At 44.1% G+C, this 20,824-nt stretch overlaps 2 protein-coding genes across 2 annotated transcripts; both read right to left on the minus strand.

Moving 5' to 3' along the window:
- Nucleotides 1-383: 383 nt before the first annotated feature.
- On the minus strand, nt 384-10,418 carry LOC112572504. Its single transcript, XM_025252215.1, has 17 exons — nt 10,164-10,418; nt 9,551-9,655; nt 8,782-8,991; nt 8,097-8,203; nt 7,188-7,311; nt 6,921-7,084; nt 6,379-6,501; nt 5,805-5,916; nt 5,365-5,525; nt 4,597-4,701; nt 4,026-4,106; nt 3,584-3,716; nt 3,322-3,431; nt 2,954-3,130; nt 2,131-2,329; nt 1,183-1,266; nt 384-497 (listed from the first exon to the last, which is right to left on the minus strand). The coding sequence occupies exons 1-17, from the start codon at nt 10,189-10,191 to the stop codon at nt 490-492; spliced, it is 2,031 nt and encodes a 676-aa protein (XP_025108000.1). The 5' UTR covers nt 10,192-10,418; the 3' UTR covers nt 384-489.
- Nucleotides 10,419-10,736: 318 nt separating this feature from the next.
- On the minus strand, nt 10,737-20,823 carry LOC112572505 (kelch-like protein 12). Its single transcript, XM_025252216.1, has 11 exons — nt 20,580-20,823; nt 19,974-20,183; nt 19,170-19,323; nt 16,808-17,025; nt 16,467-16,616; nt 16,100-16,214; nt 15,725-15,831; nt 15,212-15,404; nt 14,746-15,003; nt 13,598-13,784; nt 10,737-13,400 (listed from the first exon to the last, which is right to left on the minus strand). Exons 2-11 carry the CDS (start codon nt 20,154-20,156, stop codon nt 13,271-13,273), a joined length of 1,695 nt encoding a protein of 564 aa, XP_025108001.1. The 5' UTR covers nt 20,157-20,183; nt 20,580-20,823; the 3' UTR covers nt 10,737-13,270.
- Between the last annotated feature and the right edge of the window lies 1 nt (nt 20,824).

The following is a 20,824-nucleotide window of genomic DNA, read 5'->3' on the forward strand; positions in this document are numbered from 1 at the left end:
TGTGTAGGTCTGAGTGTGAGTCGGTGAGTGTTGCTCCATAGCAAACCTGAAATACTTTAGTGAACTAAAAAACACTGACAATCATAATTGGGAATAATGCAGAATGTATTGTCTGTCTGACAGATGTATCGACTAAACAAGTCATTAACTAATTATCTGTCTTGCCTCACAGGCTTGGTGTCGTCTTGTAGGTGCACTGCACTTCCGGCACTTGTAACGGATGCTAGTAACATGAGGTGCACACACACATCCTCAGCACACTCCAAAACTTGTAGCAAACAGTCCTGACACCGGTGCTGACATCAGCCCTGACACCTTCAAGACTTGGCGCTGCAGGCTATTAACCTTCTGTCCTGCCCGCCTCCTTACAAACACACAGCACACAACTTTTCAACTTTTATTGCGGTTTACGATTCCAGACTTTATAATTAACTTTATAAACGCGCCCTGTACTGACAGCGGAGGGACAACCATAAATGGTGGCAGTACTCAGCTGGCTGCAAAACAATAAAACAAAAGTTTTTAAAATAAAGATTTCGATGTTTTGTCATTTCAGTTTTTGTAGACAGCAACATAGACACGTCTATTGACACAGGGCTTTAGGAGAGACCAGTAAACAAACAACAACTGACTATGAAGGAGGTAAGAACACGATGGAGAGAGGTGTGCAAGACAGGCAGGACACACAGTTTATCAGTTTACAAGAGCAGGATTAACACATTTGACACTAGCAGAAAAGAAAGGTTTACAAGTTTACAGAGGCGGGACGATGAGAGGTTCATACAAAGATAGAAGAGAGCGATGTTGTAGACGTGTACACAGACAGGACACGAAGTTTACACGGTTAAATAGCCGATGGAGGAAGATTTAGTAGTTGACAAAGGTGGGCATAGAGAGTGTGACAAGTGCTTCTAGTGATGAGTTGCGTAGTCCTATAGTCAGCTACACTATGAACTGATTGTATTATTGTATACATTCAGTACAGGTGTATGGTGTGTACACCTCTACAGTCAGTTCAGCAAACTTCCAAAGCTAACCCTGTTGTAACCGCTCGTGTATATCGCTGTCCTCACCAGTCACCTCTCAACCATGAACCATGAACTACTAAACCCTGTCACACTCTCCACTACAACATTTCCCTCTTGTCACGAGTTGTGTCACCGAGCAGCGAGCTATCATTACCACGACGCAGCACCAGTCGATGTACAAATCCTCCCAGAGCGCCTCCCAGCGCTCCCACCGCTATTGCGGAGCCAGCCATGACACCTGCAACACACATGTACAACACAGTCGTGTACACCACAGATATGTACAACACAGTCGTGTACTACACAGACATGTACAACACAGTCGTGTACACACACAGATATGTACAACACAGTCGTGTACTACACAGATATGTACAACACAGTCGTGTACACCACAGATATGTACAACACAGTCGTGTACAACACAGACATGTACAACACACAAATTACAACAGTCGTTACAACATGTATGTACAACACAGTCTAATACAACACAGAAGTGTACAACACAAGAAGCTTTTTAAACACTGCCACCTTCAAGATTACAGCAACACTAAGTGTCAGTTCGGTCTCCGAGCTCCTAGGTTGTGACACAGACTATGTCCGCCACGTGCTGCTGACCAAAGCCACAGAAAAGCAAGCAAACCAACAACAAAAGCAAATGAAGGAGACAACAAATGAACTAAGGTGTAGGGGGGAGAATAAACAAAAGCTCCCTGGCTACAAACGCCCAAGAACAGATGTCTTGGAGACAGTCGACGTGAAGGAGAGAGAAAGAGAGAGAGAGAAGGAGAGAGAACGACAAGAAGGAAGTGGTCGTGACGATGATGGAGGTCAGCGGGGTGGCGTTATACCCGGCATGACGATGAGGTCGCAATATCCGGGTTAGATCTCTTCTCCAACCTACCTATAATTTTCTCTGGATACGACACCTGCCGGAAATTGTTCAGGGTATTCCAGCTTCAACATCCTTCCTGTCTTCTACAGAAAGCAGCACGTTATGGAAGGACGGAACAAAACGGTCGGACGGACGGACAGACAGAAGGAAGTAAGCGTGATGCTGTTACATCCGGAGGCAGAGGTCTCATAGGTGTGCACTCACCTGCCGAGTAGGTCGGGTCGTGACCTGGCTGTGCACACAGGTCCTCGTGGCTGCTGTTGCCTGTCGCTGCTGTGGCTGTGGTGGGGCTGGTGGGCGGGAGGTTAGAAGCTGCAGACGTCACACGTGCGGAGGCAGCAGAGGATGGCTGACCCAGTGGAGTCACCCTCATGCTGGTGGCATCGACCGCGATGTAGACAGGCTGTGAACACACAGCAAATGCCAGGTAGACAGGCTGTGTAAACAGATCCCACATGCAAAGAAAGAACAACGTGCCCAAGACGAGATCTGAACCCAGGACAGCTAGCCCTTGCTGTACTGTACAACCGCCGTGTAATGCAAACTCTCGTGACATGCAAGCACACGTGTAATTTACACAACCATGTCGACAGTCGTGTCATCTGAACAACCATGTACAAAGCCATGTAATGTAGACTGTCGTGTAATGTATACAGTCGTGTAAACAATCTGGAAATGTAAACAGTGGTGTTGCCGTGTAACACAAACACTGGTGTAGTATAAACAGTCGTGTCATTCACAGCCATGTCAACAGCCGTGTAGTGTTGACAGTCGTGCAAAGTAAACAGCCTTGTAGACAGTTGTGTGATCTAAACATCTGTGTAAACACCCTGTCATGGTCAACAGAGGTCGGCAGTCATCACAGGATGCTATAAGCAAGCATTTGGCCCAAAATTTCACAGTTTAACTGTCATGCACCTCAAAATAAAAGTGTGAAAAAGTTTGAATGCAGCCTGTCATCACATCCTGACAGTTACTACAAACTGGTAGGAAAGACAACAACAACAAAATAAATTCTTTGACCTACCATACTGCATCCACCCTGAAGTTCAAAAACCATTTTGTTATTTTTCACGGCAGCCATCAGCAGCTGGGTAGCGTTGTCCAGGTCTAGCTCCTCGCGAGGACTGTCTACCCGACTGTGCATCCTGGGTACCGGAAGTAGATCGAACGTGATGTCTAGCGATGTGTCTTGTACTGTATACTGCTCAAGATTGAAACGCAAATACAATGAAAATTCTGAATATAACAAGGACATGGGCTTTATTGACACCCAACCCGCTCACAAACTCGACAAAATGTAGATCTTTAACTTAATCAGAAGATAAGTCCCTCAGTCACATTCACATTCACATTCACTTACAGACCAGTAGGCTGGAGAGGCCAGCAGCTGACCTGAATATTGGCCACCCTGAGAGGAGACAGGCTGATGGCCGAGGCAATGTTCTGTCGTACAGTGTACTTGAAACGGGCTTCAAACGACTCCAGCAAAGACTTGTACACACCTGGGGAAAGGACAACACGTTGTACACACCTGGTGAAGGGGAAACAACTGAAACTGCATCCATGTTGTGCAATGACGAGGACAGCAAAGCGATTTAGAGATTAGGACACGAGGATTGTGTAAAGGACGGTGTAGCTGTTACCGTCTACTCACGAGAGATGCTGAAGGTGATCCTGTTGCGGGGCATTCCGATGTAGCAAGAGTCGAGGTTGACGAAGGTGGCCACGTCAGGCACGCTGGCCGCGTAGTCGTAGACGTTTGTCACCACCGTCTGTCGAGCACCAAACTGACACAAACACAAACACAAACAAAACACTGAGGACGTCACAAGCACTACTCTGAACTGACACACTGGCAGTCGACAACAAGTGCCTGAGGAGGCTGCTCTGGATCTCATACAGAGAACAGATGAAAAGCCGGATTAATATTGTTACTATATCAACCGAAGACACGACTATAGCAGTAAAGCAATGGTTATATATACTATAGCAATCAATCAACTCTCATTGCTATAGCAACCAGAGACAGGGCTAGATCACGTGATCACACTTGTGAGACTGCATGTCAGGGGGCACTGAGCCGCCTTCAAACCTACATCGTCCAGTGTTGTAGTTGTCTGCATGGGGATCCCACTGATGAACATGGCGGACACGCTGTCCTCTGTCTTCCACTCAGTCTGAAAGTTACAAGATGTTGGACAGATGACATGACACACTTTGCTGTCACAGACACAGGTGCTACTAAAATAAATTAGGTTTTTCAAACCATAAAAGGTCTTGATCAAAAGCGACATTTCAAATTCTCGACTTCAAGAGAAACTGTAATCAGATGCCATACCTACTAAAACAGATGGCCTTCATCTTGAGGGCGGTTACTATCTTTAATCAAATCACTGTAACATCTTTCTGGTGTAGCCATGTAGGTGACTAGTCGACTAGAAGCTATAGGTGCAGTGAGTCTCAGAGCGGAACTAGGTACCACCAGCCTCACCGCAGTCTCACCACCTGGCCTCACCACAGTCTCACCGCCTGGCCTCACCTGGACTCACCACCTGGCCTCACGCAGTCTCACCACCTGCACTCACGCAGTCTCACCACCTGGCCTCACCACCTGGCCTCACCATAAGCCATTTCAACCTCTCGCCTCTGCCTCACCACTAGCCTCACCGAGCTAAAGGCCCATTCCCTCGTAGCATTGACACTGATTCCCAGCAGGTCAGAGGCCACCAGCCGAGTCGCCCACACGTCACACGGTACACCACGAATGGTTCGCTGGCAAGATAAAAATACTTGGCAGTTGAAAGCTCTCTAAATAAAAGCGAAGTTCACAAGTGTTTGTTAACAACAATCAGAAAACTGAAACAGTGAAAAGTGAAGTTAGCAGCAGAGACTTGGCAGAAACATTTAAAATGTTTGCCTAAAGCTAAACAACATAGCCATGGAAAATAAACCAGAGCTTTATTTATTACTCAAACCTTAAATACCAACGTGACAGACCCATCGCAACATTTTCTGTCTCTCCTTAAAAGAAAATCAGGTGAGCGCATCACAATGCACCAATGTCCAAAGTGGTTTTATTTGCGAGATCCGAAAATTCCAGCCTGGATATCACCAGACACAACATCACTCCATGTTGTAACTTGCTTCGTTTATGTCACAAAGACAGCAACCAACACCACGTGACTTAGACCTGTCCTTGGTCTGTGATGTCACACTTACCTGCGCACCGGCAAGAATGGCAAGGGTCAAGGGTCAAAGGCTTGTGTCCTCGAGAAGGGTTATCCTGGGAATTAGTTTCTTGTGATGAACTCAGCTCATACATGTAGGGGGAAGGGCCAGTCGTAGTCAGATGGAGTTTGAGGTATGGTACCCGTATTCACGTTCTCCACGACACCGTACACAGACACACACACACACGAGCGCGCGAGTACTGACCACGCCCACGTAAGTGTAGTTCCCAGTCATCTGAAACATTTCTTTGGCCGAGTTGATTCGGAGTAGGACAGGGTCTTTGGCCACGTGACCAACATCAGGTGTTGTCGTGAGAGGAGATATTGTGCAGTTGCCTTGCAGCTGGTCCACGACATACTCCGTGCCTGCATCATCATCAGCATCCATCATCATCATCATCATCCATCAACAACAATCATCAATCAACAATCAACAATCATCATCATCAATCAATCAATCAATCAACCAATATCATCAATCATCGATCAATCATCATCATCTCAATCATCATCTCAATCATCATATCAATCATCAACAATCAGCATCATCAATCATCCATCATCATCATCTGTCGTGTCAAATGCAAAGAGGACCTTGTACCAGAGACGATGTCGTGGACTATATTCTGTGTGAGGTCAGTTTACCTGTGGCAAAGTCGTGAACGATGACCAAGGGGTTCAAGCCGTAACTGCGCGCGAAGATGGTGGCTCCGCGGAACTTGTAGGCAGCGACACGCCCCAGGCTGTCGTACAGCTCCTACAACCACGACACAACGCTGACGACAGGTACCCGACACTGGACTCCACCCCAGTCTGACCACACTAGCCTCTGACAGCGCTAATCTCTAGCTAGCTCCCCTACCATTCCATGCACCTAGTCGGGTTACCCTGTCTCATGCTTTCTTGATCCTACCCCTGTTAATAGTATCGTCCGGTAGTGACGTCACCCTGTAGTCTAGCTATAGATGTCACGACCACCTAGAACTACTCACAAACTAATGAGTTAATGAGGGCTTCTTTGTGCAGAACATGCAAGAAACCCCTCAAAACCGAGTGGCTAGTCACGAGTGTCCAAGAAGACCGGGTGGGGACACAGCTGGGGGATGTATAAACTGTCTTACCGTGACACAGCTGGGGTGTGTAGACTGTCTTACCGTGACACAGCTGGGTGTGTAGACTGTCTTACCGTGACACAGCTGGGGTGTGTAGACTGTCTTACCGTAGTGTACGTCACAGATTTGCCTTCCTCGTCCAGCGACTCGGCGGTGAAGGACAGGGCGTCAGGCATCACGGGAAAAGGTTTGGTGTTCCGTCTCCCTGGACACACGACCCCACTGGGAGTCTGACACCAGCACAGTCATGTGATCAAGGAATGGCCAATAGCTTTAAAAAAGCACTAATCACGTGATCAGACGCTGTCCATTAACTTGACACTAGTGACAATGAGCAGACATCCTCCATTATTTGGACACAACACTCGTCACAATGACTGTCGCCCGAACTCAAGCTATTCACAGCATGTGACACTGACTATAGTGTCGGTCACTTCTTTGTGATTGAAGGTGAGAGGCTGACATTCCTTGTGCTTGCAAGGCACTAATATTTCTTCTGGCGTTACTTTTAGTTTTGATTATTTTAAAGAATGTTTTTAACCAGCGGGCAGGTACAGACCGACCCAACCAATCATTTAAACAGGAGTAGGAGCAGACCTACTTGCGTGTAAATAAAATTGCTAAAAGCAAAGAAAGGATCTCGGCTAACCTCAAATACGTTGTCGCTTTCAGGCGGCAAACCCTCGACATAGTTGATGAACTCGTACAGGTGTTCAAACGCTGTGGACGAGCCGTGGCCATACATCGTTCCTGTCACGTGACACTCCACTGGGATGCTCATGGCGCTGCCGGAAGCTTGCCACACGTCGGTGTCTAGTCAACAAAATGTTGGAGCAAGTGATTATTTGAGTCTTCTGCTTCTTCTTGTTTGCTTTCTTATCCCGAGTGTGAGAAAGACAGGAAGTGAGGTACAGACCCATGAAGGACCAGACGACGGTCATCGTTGCATTGTCCTCTGTCCAGTTCAAGCAGGACCGCCACTGGTTGACCGCAATGTCTCGCACTTGGGTGCGGCCCAGGTACTCTTCTCGTGAACCGTTCTGTACAAACATCAGGGTCACCCAGCGAGTGAAAAACGGCGAAGTTTGAATGTGCATCATGTGATCTACAGCACAACCAATCAACTTCAAACTAACATGTTTCAGGCGGATTCTAACTCTTCAACCTATTTTAACGGTTCTGAGTAATTATACATTATATAACCACGAATGAAAACATATTTTATTTTATAAAAATAAGAGAAACCCCACGAACACGGGCTGGCGTGGACCAGGGGTATTTCTGCGATGGAGAAGATTTCTGACTGAGAAAAACTTAATTGGACCCTTAGGTTCCAGAAGGTCAGGGATCTGGTAGGTCGCCTCACAACAAAGAGCCACTCACATCCATCACCAGGTGATGCTGCAGCCATGAATGTGCCCCAAAGGTGAAGTAAAGCTACCTCAAGGGGAAGAAAGCTACCCTGACAATAGCTATGAGCCATCCTCTGTTGTGTACAGTAGTGCATCCTGAGTTATACAGTGCCCCTTGCACTGGTGCATAATGTGCCCCATAGACTTGTTTACAGCCTGCCCCTTGCACTGGTGTATAATGTGCCCCATAGACTTGTTTACAGCCTGCCCCTTGCACTGGTATATAATGTGCCCCTTGAACTTGTATACTTCGCGGAGGGTTTATGGACACTTTATGAACAGGGGATGTGAACGCTGAGGTAGTATCCACTCTGTATGTTATGTAATACTCAGCCCAAGTCTGACATCAACACAAACACCGAGAATCCAGACAAAACTTACGACCCATGATGTGATGAGAAAAGTTATCTTACCTCCCCAAAACGGAGAGCCCCAGCAGGTGAGAAGACATGGCCCTGGGGAGTGTCTCCCAGCAGGATGGTCAAGGGGGAGGAGGATAGCGGCTGCACTTGGCAGTCGTCTGTGACAACACGTGACAAAGGTTGATCAGTCGCACCACCACTCAACAGCCCGAGGTTCAATATTCAATCACGTTGGAGGCCAACCACTGCTTCACCATCTTCCTTCCTACGATTGTGGCCTTTGCTTGCGTGACTGAGGTCCGTCAGCATGTGTGAGTGTGTGTGAGAGTGTGTGTGTGTGTGAGAGAGAGTGTGTGTGAGAGTGAATGTGTGAGAGTGTGTGTGAGAGAGTGTGTGTGTGTGTGAGAGTGTGTGATTGAGTGTGAGTGTGTGTGTGTGTGTGAGAGAGAGAGTGTGTGAGAGTGAGAGAGAGAGTGTGTGTGTGTGAGGGAGTGTGCGAGTGATCCAAATATGTCGTAATTACCCTGGTGAAAGAATACAGCTGTATATCGTGCTGTCTACCGTGTACAGCGTGCAGTGAGTAGCGTGACTGTAGTAAGGGTGACACTGTCAGTCTAGGATGTGACGTGTTACTGTGTACTGTCCGTGGCCGTATACACGTACAGCTGTAATGTGTAATGCTGTGGGCGTTATACTGTACTGTGTGTAGTCCCACTACACTTGACAAGTAACTCACACGTGTCAGGCTGCACTATGAACATTTCATTGGTGCCGTAGTTGTAGTAGAAGTCCGTCACGTGACCTGATCTCATCTGCGTGAGGCGACCCCTGTTGTTGGTGTAGTCGAAATACTCCACGAACTCCTCCGTTCTGTTCTGCTCCAGCAGCACCGCCTCCACACGCACCGTGAACTGCGGCGACACGCTCGGCCTGAGAGGCCCCGGTCCTGCACACACACACAGACGCCCATACACGTAGGCACACACACACACAGACGCTTACATACACGGGCACACACACACACACACACAGACGCTTACATACACAACACACACACACACACACAGACGCCCATACAAACACACACACACAGACGCCCATACACGTAGGCACACACACACACAGACGCTTACATACACGGGCACACACACACACAGACGCTTACATACACACACACAGACGCCCATACAAACACACACACACACAGACGCATATACACATTGGCACATGCACGCACGAACAGACACAGACTGAGGTTATATGCGTCCATGCGTGCGTTGGTTTGTCATGTACCCAGCTGTTGAACACCTGGTGGTGCTGTCAGGTGTGTCCCCTGTGTGTGTGTGTGAGAGAGAGAAAGAAATTTAAGTCAGTCGCAAGACTGCGAGTACAGCATCCACAGGAGTTACACAGTGAAGAGTGACTGCCATGAGTACTCTGGCTTTATTTGTCACAGTCTCGCCTGGGCCAACCTTACCTGCACTTGTCTCACCTGTAAGTCTTACCTATGGTAGGTGGCAAAGTACACTGCGGTGAATATGCCATCACGTGTGTTAGTAATAACCACACCATCAGCACCTGCGATACAGCAGCTGTCGGGTGTGACGTCTCTGACAAACAACAGAAAGGAATTATTTACAAAGCTTTGATGCCATGTATCGTCCTAGAGGCTGACAAACCATCACACACACACACAGTGAGGTGTTCCGATGTCTAGAACTCAAACTATGTGAGGTGGGTGTGTTTCAAAAGTCTGCACTTTCCGGTAACTGGGAGATGTAAAAGAAAGATGAGGAAGGGGAAGATAATTAGACTGAGGACGCGGACAACTGTGTCGGCGTCACTGCCAGGGAGACATCAACCCGCCCTGGGAAAGATGTGAACAGGATTTCAGTGTATTGCAGGATACGTGAACAGGATTCGACCTGGTGTAGTGTAGTCCCTGTTTTGGTGACAAGCAAGCACTTACCGCTGTCATCTAGCGCCCCCATAACATGATTCTCTGTGGTAGAGTGATAAACAGTTTACCACCGGCACTCACATGTACAAACCACTCCATGCGGCAGTGAGGAGTCGGTGTTCAATAGCTGCCCTACCCTCCCTTGTCATCGTACTCACCTGCCAGGTGAGGCATCATGTTCTGCATGTCACACCACCATCAGGTGCTCATCTAATGGCCGAGAGTGAGGAGGAGAAAGGCTGGAGGGCTGGAGTTGAATCCTGTCACACAGTGAAACCAGAATACTCCAAAGCGTCAAGCCTGTCCTTTAGTCAAACGACGACTTTGTGACTGTGGGCATGCAACAGTACTCAGCCATCGGCAAGGCTTAGACTGACAGTTTATCATCACACTGACAGGCTGAGCTGACCTCTTAATAACAGTACTTGGTTATCACATGACACACTAGTCTGTGTCACCGTATCTGGATATCACACTCGCAGCAAAGCAGAGAGTTGATAGGGGAGAACAGGTAGGAGACATCGCTAACAGCTAGCTTTTAGCGAGATTTAACATATCTTGTGGTCTCAAATTTTGTGATTGGTTTTTACCTTGAAGGTAAAAGATAATTATTCTGTGCAGAATGCATGTGTGCTTTAAACTGCTAAATACCCATGTAGTTAGAAATGACTACAGTTCATGCATACACACTTTTGAAAAGATATTCCACAAATATGAATGCACTTGTTACGTCTGTTATCTAACTCTTTATTTGTAATACCATAGAACAGGCAGATATAAGAGTAACTTGCCTCTAGGGCAACCCTCACAGTATTTCAAAGTCAGACAAAGCTTAAAAAATCTCATGGAACACACAAAATTAGACCATACTAGACTCATATTTCACAACACCCACAGACAGTGCTAAAGAAATGTTTAGCAGTAAAAAGGATATTATACACACTTGTCAGAACACACAGAACCCTTAGTGTGAACATGTCAGTGCTTACCAACAATCTCCACATGTAGAGACAGTCATAAAGAAATGCTTCTAAAAACAAAGACAATGCTTATGCCATGCCTCAATGCCAGTCAAAACACTAAAATCACATACCCTACAGCACAAATACTAGTGAGATTGCAGAGCTAGCGTATATAAGCAAGCACACACACACACAGCATGCACACATTTGACCTGCCAAAGCCATTGATCACTCATAAATGACAGTTTTGAAAGGCAGTATTATTTTTCAGTACACTACATTTTCTTTTTTAAAGTACAACTACTATAGTCTGAAAACTCTTACAGGGATGTAAAATATGGCACAAGCAGTTCCTCCTGTGGGCAAGCATGGTAAAAGAGACCATTTCCTCCTGTAAATAAAACTAGTTCTTCCAAGCACAGGACAAAATATTTTGCAATACTTTGTGCTTTGTTGTTTTAGAAAAGGACCACGTGGATTAATCAAAGTTTATACTTTACATGCTGCTAATCGCTGCATCTCATTCTAATGATATGCTACCCAAGCACCAAGCTTTTACGATGAAGAAGAAAATAAGATGTTCTCTTTCCAAAACCCAGATGAGAACTATCATGGTCAAAGGTTTCTCTCCTCTAAATGGAATGGAGTCATTAAGTAAAGTTTGAGGAATGAGCATCTTTTAATGAATTTAACAACAGTGATCTGAAAATAATTTTGTGGTCAGATTAGCCTTTATAAAGATCCATCAGTGGAACCATCAAAGACTGCAATCTTCGTCTCTCTCTCTCTCACACACACACAAGAACAAAGGAAGAGGGAAAAGAAACAGAAAAGGATCGAGAGAAGTCTGCATGCAAGGAAACATCCGACTGCCTGCAGGCAGAAGTGTGTAGAAAGTGGCCGTCTTTAGAGTGCATTTGACAAGTTTGTCAAATTCTTACATACAGTTCGCTCACATACATTGATGACCGACACACCATCCATTCATACATTAAAGACTTGACAATGTTCACTCACATACATTTATGACACACTGTCCACTCACATTTGATGACACACTGTTTACTCAAACATTTATGACTGAAACACCCTCCACTCACATTACACTGACGACTGACACATTGTCCACTCATATTACGTAGATGACCCTCTAATCGATACATGCACAAGTGCATGAGGCAAGAGACATCTTGGGACCTGTGAGACTGAAACACCAGCATCGGCAACTGAAGATACTGCAAGAGTTGATGTCTAGGTTTATTAATACAGCAATTTTGAAAGCAACATATTCTTCATGCTAACAAGTACTGTAGCAGCTAATAAGTATCATTAATTTTTTTAAAAGAAATCAGGTCTTAAGATCTATTACACTCATTTACTGTGGTGTAGAACTTCTGCTCATGGTTGAAATGCAGTATTTCCATCTGGAAAGCAGTTGTAATCATAAGATTGTAGTTGTACAAGTTACTATTGCTAACTGTCTGATAAGAGTAGACTGATCTGAAGAGTGCTGAAGAGAAAAATATTCTGCTTCTTAGGAAGCCTGACAGTGTTTGGGTGGGTCAAACATGTTGCGTGCCTTGCTGCCATGTCGTATTTGGGGTCGTGTATTCCTTTAAGCTACACAACAGTGAATGTAGCAAAAACTAAATACCTTGGAATTCCATCAGAAAGCATAGTCTTTGCATTTTTTAGCACTGTCAATCATGTCTACAACGTCCTACTCACACACACTCATTCATGTCTACAACTGTTCTTATCTCCTCATAGTCTGCACTCTCTCTCTCACTCCACACACACACACTCTCATGCACCTACACATGTGGATCATGCATACTCTGTGTCATACATATGAGTTTCCTCTATCACAAACCCTACAATCATTCAATCACAGGTGCTTGTTAGGTGACACCATCATGTTAGACCTACCAGAACTACATGGTGTGTAAGACCGCTGGTTGAGTTGCTCATCAGGCAGGGAAAAACACCACACAAGTGGGACAGTCACAAACAGTTCCAAATCCCTACAACTGATTCTCACATTGCACTCTCCCTTTAACAAGAAGCCAAAAGCTGCATGCTTCTTATAGCCTTCTGACAACACAGATGCACCCTTGCACAGGAGGGCAAAAGCTGCATGTATTAGCCATGGCCTTCCAACAAACACACACCTTTACACAAGGTGGCAAACAACTGTGTGTCTTTCTCCTACCCTATCTTTGTACAAAATGTCACGATCGGTGTGTTCTTCTCAAGATCTCTGACAACATAAATACTGCACACTGAAAATGCCAAAAATGGCATCATGGCATTCTAACAATGCAAACGCCAGCGTCACAACGTGGGGTCCCCATACAGTCATCCAGCATCTCCCACACATCACGCAGTGGGTCGTACACCTCCACTGTACTCAACAAAGTGTTGCCGTCGTAACTGGAAACACAAAACCAAATGGTCTGCAATTAGCAAGTACTCAAAAGTGAATGATAAGCACAATCATTTTGTTAACACTTCAAATCAGTTCATTTCCATAGGACAAACATAGAAGCTAATTTATCAAGAACAGTGTTACTGGTTAAATGTAATAGAACTACGTGAATCAACTGAATTCATACGCTGAAGTAGATTACCCTGCCACAACCATCAGCTGTCCACGAAGAACGCAGGCACCAACATAGCAGCGAGGGACCATCATGTGCTGAAGACTGGTCCAGTGGTTTGTCTGGGTGTTAAAACACTCAACGCTGGACAGATGATCACTTCCATCGTAGCCACCACACACATAAATAACTTCATTGACCACAGCCACCCCTGCACCTGTAACATTGGAGCAAAATAATAATTCTTCTTTCGGTAAAGTTCTCACTTATCAGAGCAATTTTTCAGTCTGTTTCCTACTAATTAATTTATCTTATATTATTACTTACAAACAAGTCTACACAAATGTAGATATTTATTAAATATTTACTACTTTATATACTGATATATTTTAAAGTATTCATTTTGTTACGTACAACGCATACATACTGCTGGTCTTTTGCACTCAAGCACAGTATCATTGGTGTAACTTCCATTTAACATACTTTCTTTGAGATCTCAATAAACAACAAGCACAGACTAGGCTACCAGTCAAACGATTCTCGGTATATGCTACTGACATAAAAGCTTGATTGGCACCAAGGATAGAAAAGCCTAGCAGCCACAACATTTCATTAAATACTACTGGAGCCTTTCTGCAATATAATAGCAGTAATAACAAGAATACACAATGCAATTGCACTAGCAAAGCGATCACAACTGTGTATATTTCTTCACAATTAAATGTAAACAATTTCCAAGATCTCATTCAGAAGAACCAATTTTAATTCAAAATAAAACGAGGTATATAAAGTCAGGACCTTACCTTGCCTTATCTTTCTGGAAGTGAAAAAAAGACTTTCCTGGACATTTGTATCAAGAATTCATGCAGTTATTGAGAAAAATGCAGTCCTGTTCTTCTATTTCTTCATTGCAGACGCAATAATGATAGTTGCTTGGGGGCCCTCAATTCTGAGCCGGAAATGTTTGGATGATTCATCTTTCTATTGACTATCTTTGATCAGGCGTAAATAAGTCCCTTGCTCAAAAGTATCAAGTGTTGATTTTCCATGCTATCCCCTTGCAGGATCTTTTGCAGTCATGCTTCAATATGCAAACAGTACATATGAGAAACGCCACAAAATAGAACGGCTGAAATAAAAGATGTTGATAGGAAGATAGTACAATCTTGTGGCCTTACCTGAGCGTTGTGTAGACATGCAGGGAATAGAGGACCATTGCTTGGTGGCAGGGTCAAAGCACTCTGCAGAGTCCAAAAGATTAATCCCATCATAGCCACCAATGCAGTATATCATGTCGCCAGCGACAACAAGGCCTGCTCCCTCTCGTCCTATAGCCATTCCACTCAGCATGGTCCACTTGTCTGTAGAAGGGTCGTAACGCTCCAGGCTAGTGTGGCGAGTGTGACCATCAAAACCCCCACACATGTAGATGTGATCTGTTGAAAAATGAATTTAGTACAAAGACTTAAGACTACCAGAAATTCTTGATTTATCTCACAACGTACACAGCTCAAGAAATTATGTTGCACAACCTGCTACATCAGGTCCATGGTCTCCTTGTCCACACAAACTTCTCAGCAAAGTCTGAATCGTACCCTATGAGATTACAGTCTTCCCAAGCATGAGTAAGCAGGAAGTCATTACCTTTATAGACACAAACACCAGCCAGACCACGGCGATGATGCATGGGAGCAATGGTGTTCCAGGCCAGCTGGGACTGAGTCAGATCAAGACACTCCACTAGATTCAGTCGCGAATGGCCATCGTAGCCACCCATAACATACAACTTTCCTCCTAGAGCGGCTGAAGATACATAGCGCCGCCTCCTTGTTAAGTTCTGTAACAGAGGTACAACAAAAATGTCAAACAAATATTTATGTTGTTTTCCACTGTCTTTTGTAAGATTTGATTATGTGATGTCAGTGACCAATGCTCTAGACTTACAGGTATTGTCAAACAGTGTCAGAACAGATTACCTTATAAACACTGTCCAGCTTCCAAACTCTTAAAGCAATCAAGAAAATCTCCATACGTGTCCTTAAAAACAGTTTGAGTAATACCTTATATGTGTCCTTATAAAAACTTAATTTTCTAACATTTACTGTCAATAACAGCTATGTTTTAAAGTGAAGTCATATAAAGGCAAAACATGTAGACCGGTAATCTTGTCCAACTGTGTGTCTTGGGGTCGTATTTTTCCACCACATCCACCAGATTCTGATGGGATCCAAATCCTCCCACGACTACCAGCTGGTCATCAGTACCTGCCCAACAAGACTAAAGGTAACTGGTCAGATCAAAACTACAGCACAATGAGCAGGTGAGATGTCAAGACATAGGCAAGACACCCTGGATTTCAAGATAGAAAATAACCTGTGAAGTTTAAGATGTGTGGATCTGAATGTCCATAGGTACCGTGATGAGATGACTTACCAGTGCCAACAACTTTGTTTGTGTTCATCTCCACGTGTTCTTTTAGTAATGTTTAACACCCCACAATCTCAGCAGTGGGAGACCACGTTTGTAGCTTACCTATGCGTGCCTTTGTGCGTGGACCCGTCATCTGACTGCGAAGGTCAGGGCGCAAGTGAAACCGCTTTGCTTCATCCACCAAGTCTCGACATGCGTGACTTGTACGCACAAGAGGCTGTAAATATCATTCATCACACTTGTTAAAAACAAGAAATGACATTAAGAGTGGCCAACTTAACAGCATTGAAATATTACATTTGTTAAAAAGAAAAACTTCATAAAGTGAAACTTTTAGAGCTGTTTGCTGGAAGCAAAGACTACTAGAGTTCTGGCAGTGAATGTAGCTCATGATTGATGAACTTAACTATTATCAATTATTACATAGTATGTACAGCACTCACTTTTTGTATTCTGTATACTTCATTACCTCATTATCAATAATATCAGTGATGTAGCGAGCAGACAACAGAGGCAGTCGAACAAACTGCAGCAGTCGTGGTAACCAAACCAACCGGTTTTTTTCGTCGTGTTTCACCCAGTCAACCACTGCCTGGAATACGGGTTCCTCAGAATTCACCTAAAAAACACAGCACAAAAGAGTCTGACATTTTGATAACATTAGCAAACAAACAATATTCTGAAAAGGATGTTTAGTATTTTTTTGTTGTAATGTTATTTGTCTCTAAGCCTATGCTCAGCTGTTTAACTCTTAGATAAGGCACAACTAAACAGTTGACTCACATGCAAGAAGAGGGCAACATAACCCACCTGCAGGTGGTCACTTTTGACCAGTGCCTCCACCTCATCCAGTGGGAGAGATTTGAACTCCTCTTGAGTGACCACATCCTGGAAGTGCCGCACACTGTACCGATCTGCTGCAGCCCACAGGTTTGAGCAGTTGTGGCGCTCAGCAAAAATCTTGATCCCAAGGCAGTTGGTGCTGTCCAACTGTTTCTCTAAGAACTGACAACAAGCTTCCCGCACACCTGTGTAGCATAAAGTATAATCAAAGGATGACGAAGTCTTGAGGTCAAGGCTCTATCTATTTCTGTGTAGCATAAAGTATAATCACAGAATGATAAAGTCTGGAGGGCAAGGTTCTATTTATTGCTGCATCTATAGGTGTAAATTACTTCATTGGACAGAGAACAGAGTTGTTAGTTGTCTAGTTCTGTGGATACGATCATTCCTGAAGGACTGACCACAGAGGGTGGGTCTCAGAGTTCCACCAACAGGCACTGTAGGGTCCGGCTCATCTAAAAGGGTAAATATGTCAATGGATGGAATGATTCTGTCAGATGAGCAGATCCTCAACACAGGTACCCTCAGGGATGTGTGCTTTCTCTTATCCTGCTCTCTGTAAATGCAAATGAGATTACCAGTGATAATGCTATTCTGAAACTTGTAAAGTATGCAGATGACATGGCCCTTGTAGCCTGCCTCAAAGACAAGCAGTCCCTGTCATAGTAACTGGCCTGCATGAGGGTACTGGAGGATTGGTTTGACCACAGCTTTCTGGAGCTGAATGTTGACAAAATGGAGGAGATGACCTTTTGGAGAGAACACAATGAAAGAGATGGCAGTACCCCGTTCTCCCCACCAATCCAAATCAAAGGACAGCAGGTACAGAGGGCTGCCAGTTTTAGGCCCAGCAAAAGACTGCATCTTTTGAGAAAACTCTGTAGCTTCAATGTTAGCTCTGGGGTGCTGGAGACTGTTTACAGATCTCTTGTTGAGAGGATCCTGACATTTAACATCGCCACCTGATATGGTCACCTCCTTGTCAAAGACAAGGCATGGCTGGCCAGAGTCAACCACCAGGCAAATAAAATTACTGGTACATAGCAGCTGCAACTTTCTGACTTCTATCTTCATGCAGTTGGAAAGATGGCACATGACATCACCTCAGACCAATCATACCCTCTCCATCCCAACTTTCAGCTGTTGCCCTCAGGCAGGTGCTACAAAGTGCCACATGTGTGAAAAACTGCCTGCCAGAGGTCCTTCGTGCCAGCAGCCATCACCATACTAAATAAAAGGTACAAGGACTTGTAGGGCTGCCATACTACCTGGCATCCTCCTTAGGAGGTTTCACATGTATGTGTAAGAGGGTGTAGGTGTGCATGTGTGTTGAATGTCTTGTATGAGTATGTATGTCTGCCCATTATGTTGTGCGTGTATAGATATGCTCATATTATGGTTGTATATGTGGTTGGGCTTGTCAGCAAAAGAAAAATTTCTGTCCTGGACTTTCTCGGACAGACAATAAAGTTTTATTTGATTCTCGTGTTAAACACCTGGTAGCACAATGTCATTCCATTATGCACTGACATTACATGCCATATATGGTGCGCAAAGACTGGCTGATACCCAGCAATAGAGAGTCTGAAACTTGACCATCTGATAGCACAGCATCATCATCTGAAGAACTTTGAACTACAGCCCTTCACTACTGCAGCTAGAGTTCAAAGAGTTCAAAACACGGCCGCCAGGATTGTCACCTGTGCAAAGTCGTCCACTGAGCACATCACAACTATCCTACAGAGCTTCACTGGCTCCCAATGAACAAGCGCATTGACCACAAAGTACTTTCCATTGCTCAGTCCTGCATGTTTAAAACTGCTCCTGACTATTTGCAAGAGATAGTTCCTCCATACCAGCCGTCACGTACCCTGCGCTCAGGCTCCCAGTCACGCTTCTGTCTCCCTGCAGTGGAAGACACCAACAAGAAGCGCACTGGGACCAGGGCCTTCAAAAACGCGGCACCTAAGCTGTGGAATGCTCTGCCATCGTCACTCTCCACCATCACCTCACCAACCACGTTTCGCAAAAAACTGAAAACCCATCTGTTTCTTTCAAACCAGTCTTAAACTACCAAGAAACACTTCTGTCTATATTTTTTACTTTCCTGGTGTTTTATATATTTGTTCACTTTATTTTTTTTCTTCTTTTGTTTTTTCTGCGCAATGAGCATTCTTCTGAATGGATACCTGCGCATTACAAATTGACATCATCATCATCATCATCATCATCATCATCATCATCATCATCATCACACCCCTCCACTCTGAGACAACCTAATAAAATGGTATTCATGGAGTGACATACCCTGGCACTTGGTGACACTGACCTGTCAGCTGTAGAAGACAGGCTGCAGGAAGCAACTCCTGAACATTTTCAACGCTGACGTTAACTGTCTCTGTGTACACAAAGTCCAACAAGACTTCCATGACAGAGGCTGAGATTTCATGCAAAGTGATCTCTGCTTGGTCCTTTTCCCACATCTGTAACATAAACATGAAATTTAATTCAGGTAGTCTTCCATAAAGATTATGTCAGTCAAAATCGTAAATAAAAAGAAACACCATATATAGAATTTTGGGTGAAGTACGAAACAACTAATATGCAAGTCTGAATGCATACTTAAAAAATGGTATTTATTTTTGATATTTCATGTCTCACAGTCAAAAGTTTTACCACAGAATTAAAAGTTAGAACTAACAGATGATAAGAAATAACAATGTAAGCAATTAAAGTGAGACCCACATCAAGAGTAAACAGAAACCTCGGTCTTAAAATGATCAAAATGTACTTCTTGATGAAAATGATGATCATCATGGTGATATAAAGACTAAATATTAGTAGTGAAAAATAATCAGAAGTTTCCATGTCTTCAGTAGATATGTGAATATGCATCTTGTACATGTCTTTATTCTGTCAGTATTATCATTTCCCATCCCCTCGCCTATGTGTGCTATGAGCATGAGTCTACCTAAATAGAAAATACAGGCATTGTCATTATATCTTTAAAAACACACACATATATATATGCATGCTGATACAGGTACATACCTCATTAGACAGGTACATACCTCATTAGACATAGCACAGACACACACACATTGCATTGATATGCATTGATACAGACACATACCTCATTTGTGAACATAGCACAGAAGTAATCACTGCAGGCAGCGAGTACAATTCTATGAGCTGGAAACTTCTCGCCTTGAACATTGAGTGTAACATCACACAGTGTATAGGTTTTCCGAAGATTGTTCATGGTGCTCAGTATGGATTTCGCGTGGCTGTCAGTAAAAATCTGACAGTCACCCATCTTGTTTCACCAGGCTTTGATATAGTCCTTAGATCATGATAAAAATTATACATGACATCATTACTGCTAAGTCTTCACATGAACAGTACTGAAATGTTTTTATGTGAAAATTAAAGTTAATCATTGTTTGCAACAGATATTTTGTTTATGCAGATAGCGCCTTGGTACAGAATTAATCAGAATTTTGCTATGTCTACAGCAGAGTTCCTAGCATCACAACACAGTAGTTTTTCTAACTACATCTTTTTGCCTGATTTAAGCATTATATCTAATTTCTACATTTCTTAAAGGCCCTGGTCCACTAAGCATGACGTCGCATATAGGAGGTGTATATTTTTCTTTCTATTTTCTTGCTGCACACGACAAAAAATGAAAACAAAACTGGTTGGTGTAGGAGCAAAACAAGCAATATATGTACGCTACCTGCGCTAAACCAGTGACAGATTCGCTGGAGTGGACGGGGCCTCGCAGACGACTAATACATTTATGGTTACACGTCACCATCCAGCCGATGTACTGCATTTAAATGTTGATGCCACATTATCATAGTTAGTGTTTTCTAACTTTCCATTTTTCAGCAAGAGGTCTGTTTTCTTAACGATGAACTCTATGAGGGCGATGACAACTTGGCGGCTCATCTGTTAGGAACAGAAACCATAACTTCCGGC

Source organism: Pomacea canaliculata, linkage group LG9 (assembly GCF_003073045.1).
Source record: "Pomacea canaliculata isolate SZHN2017 linkage group LG9, ASM307304v1, whole genome shotgun sequence".
Classification (NCBI taxonomy): domain Eukaryota; kingdom Metazoa; phylum Mollusca; class Gastropoda; order Architaenioglossa; family Ampullariidae; genus Pomacea; species Pomacea canaliculata.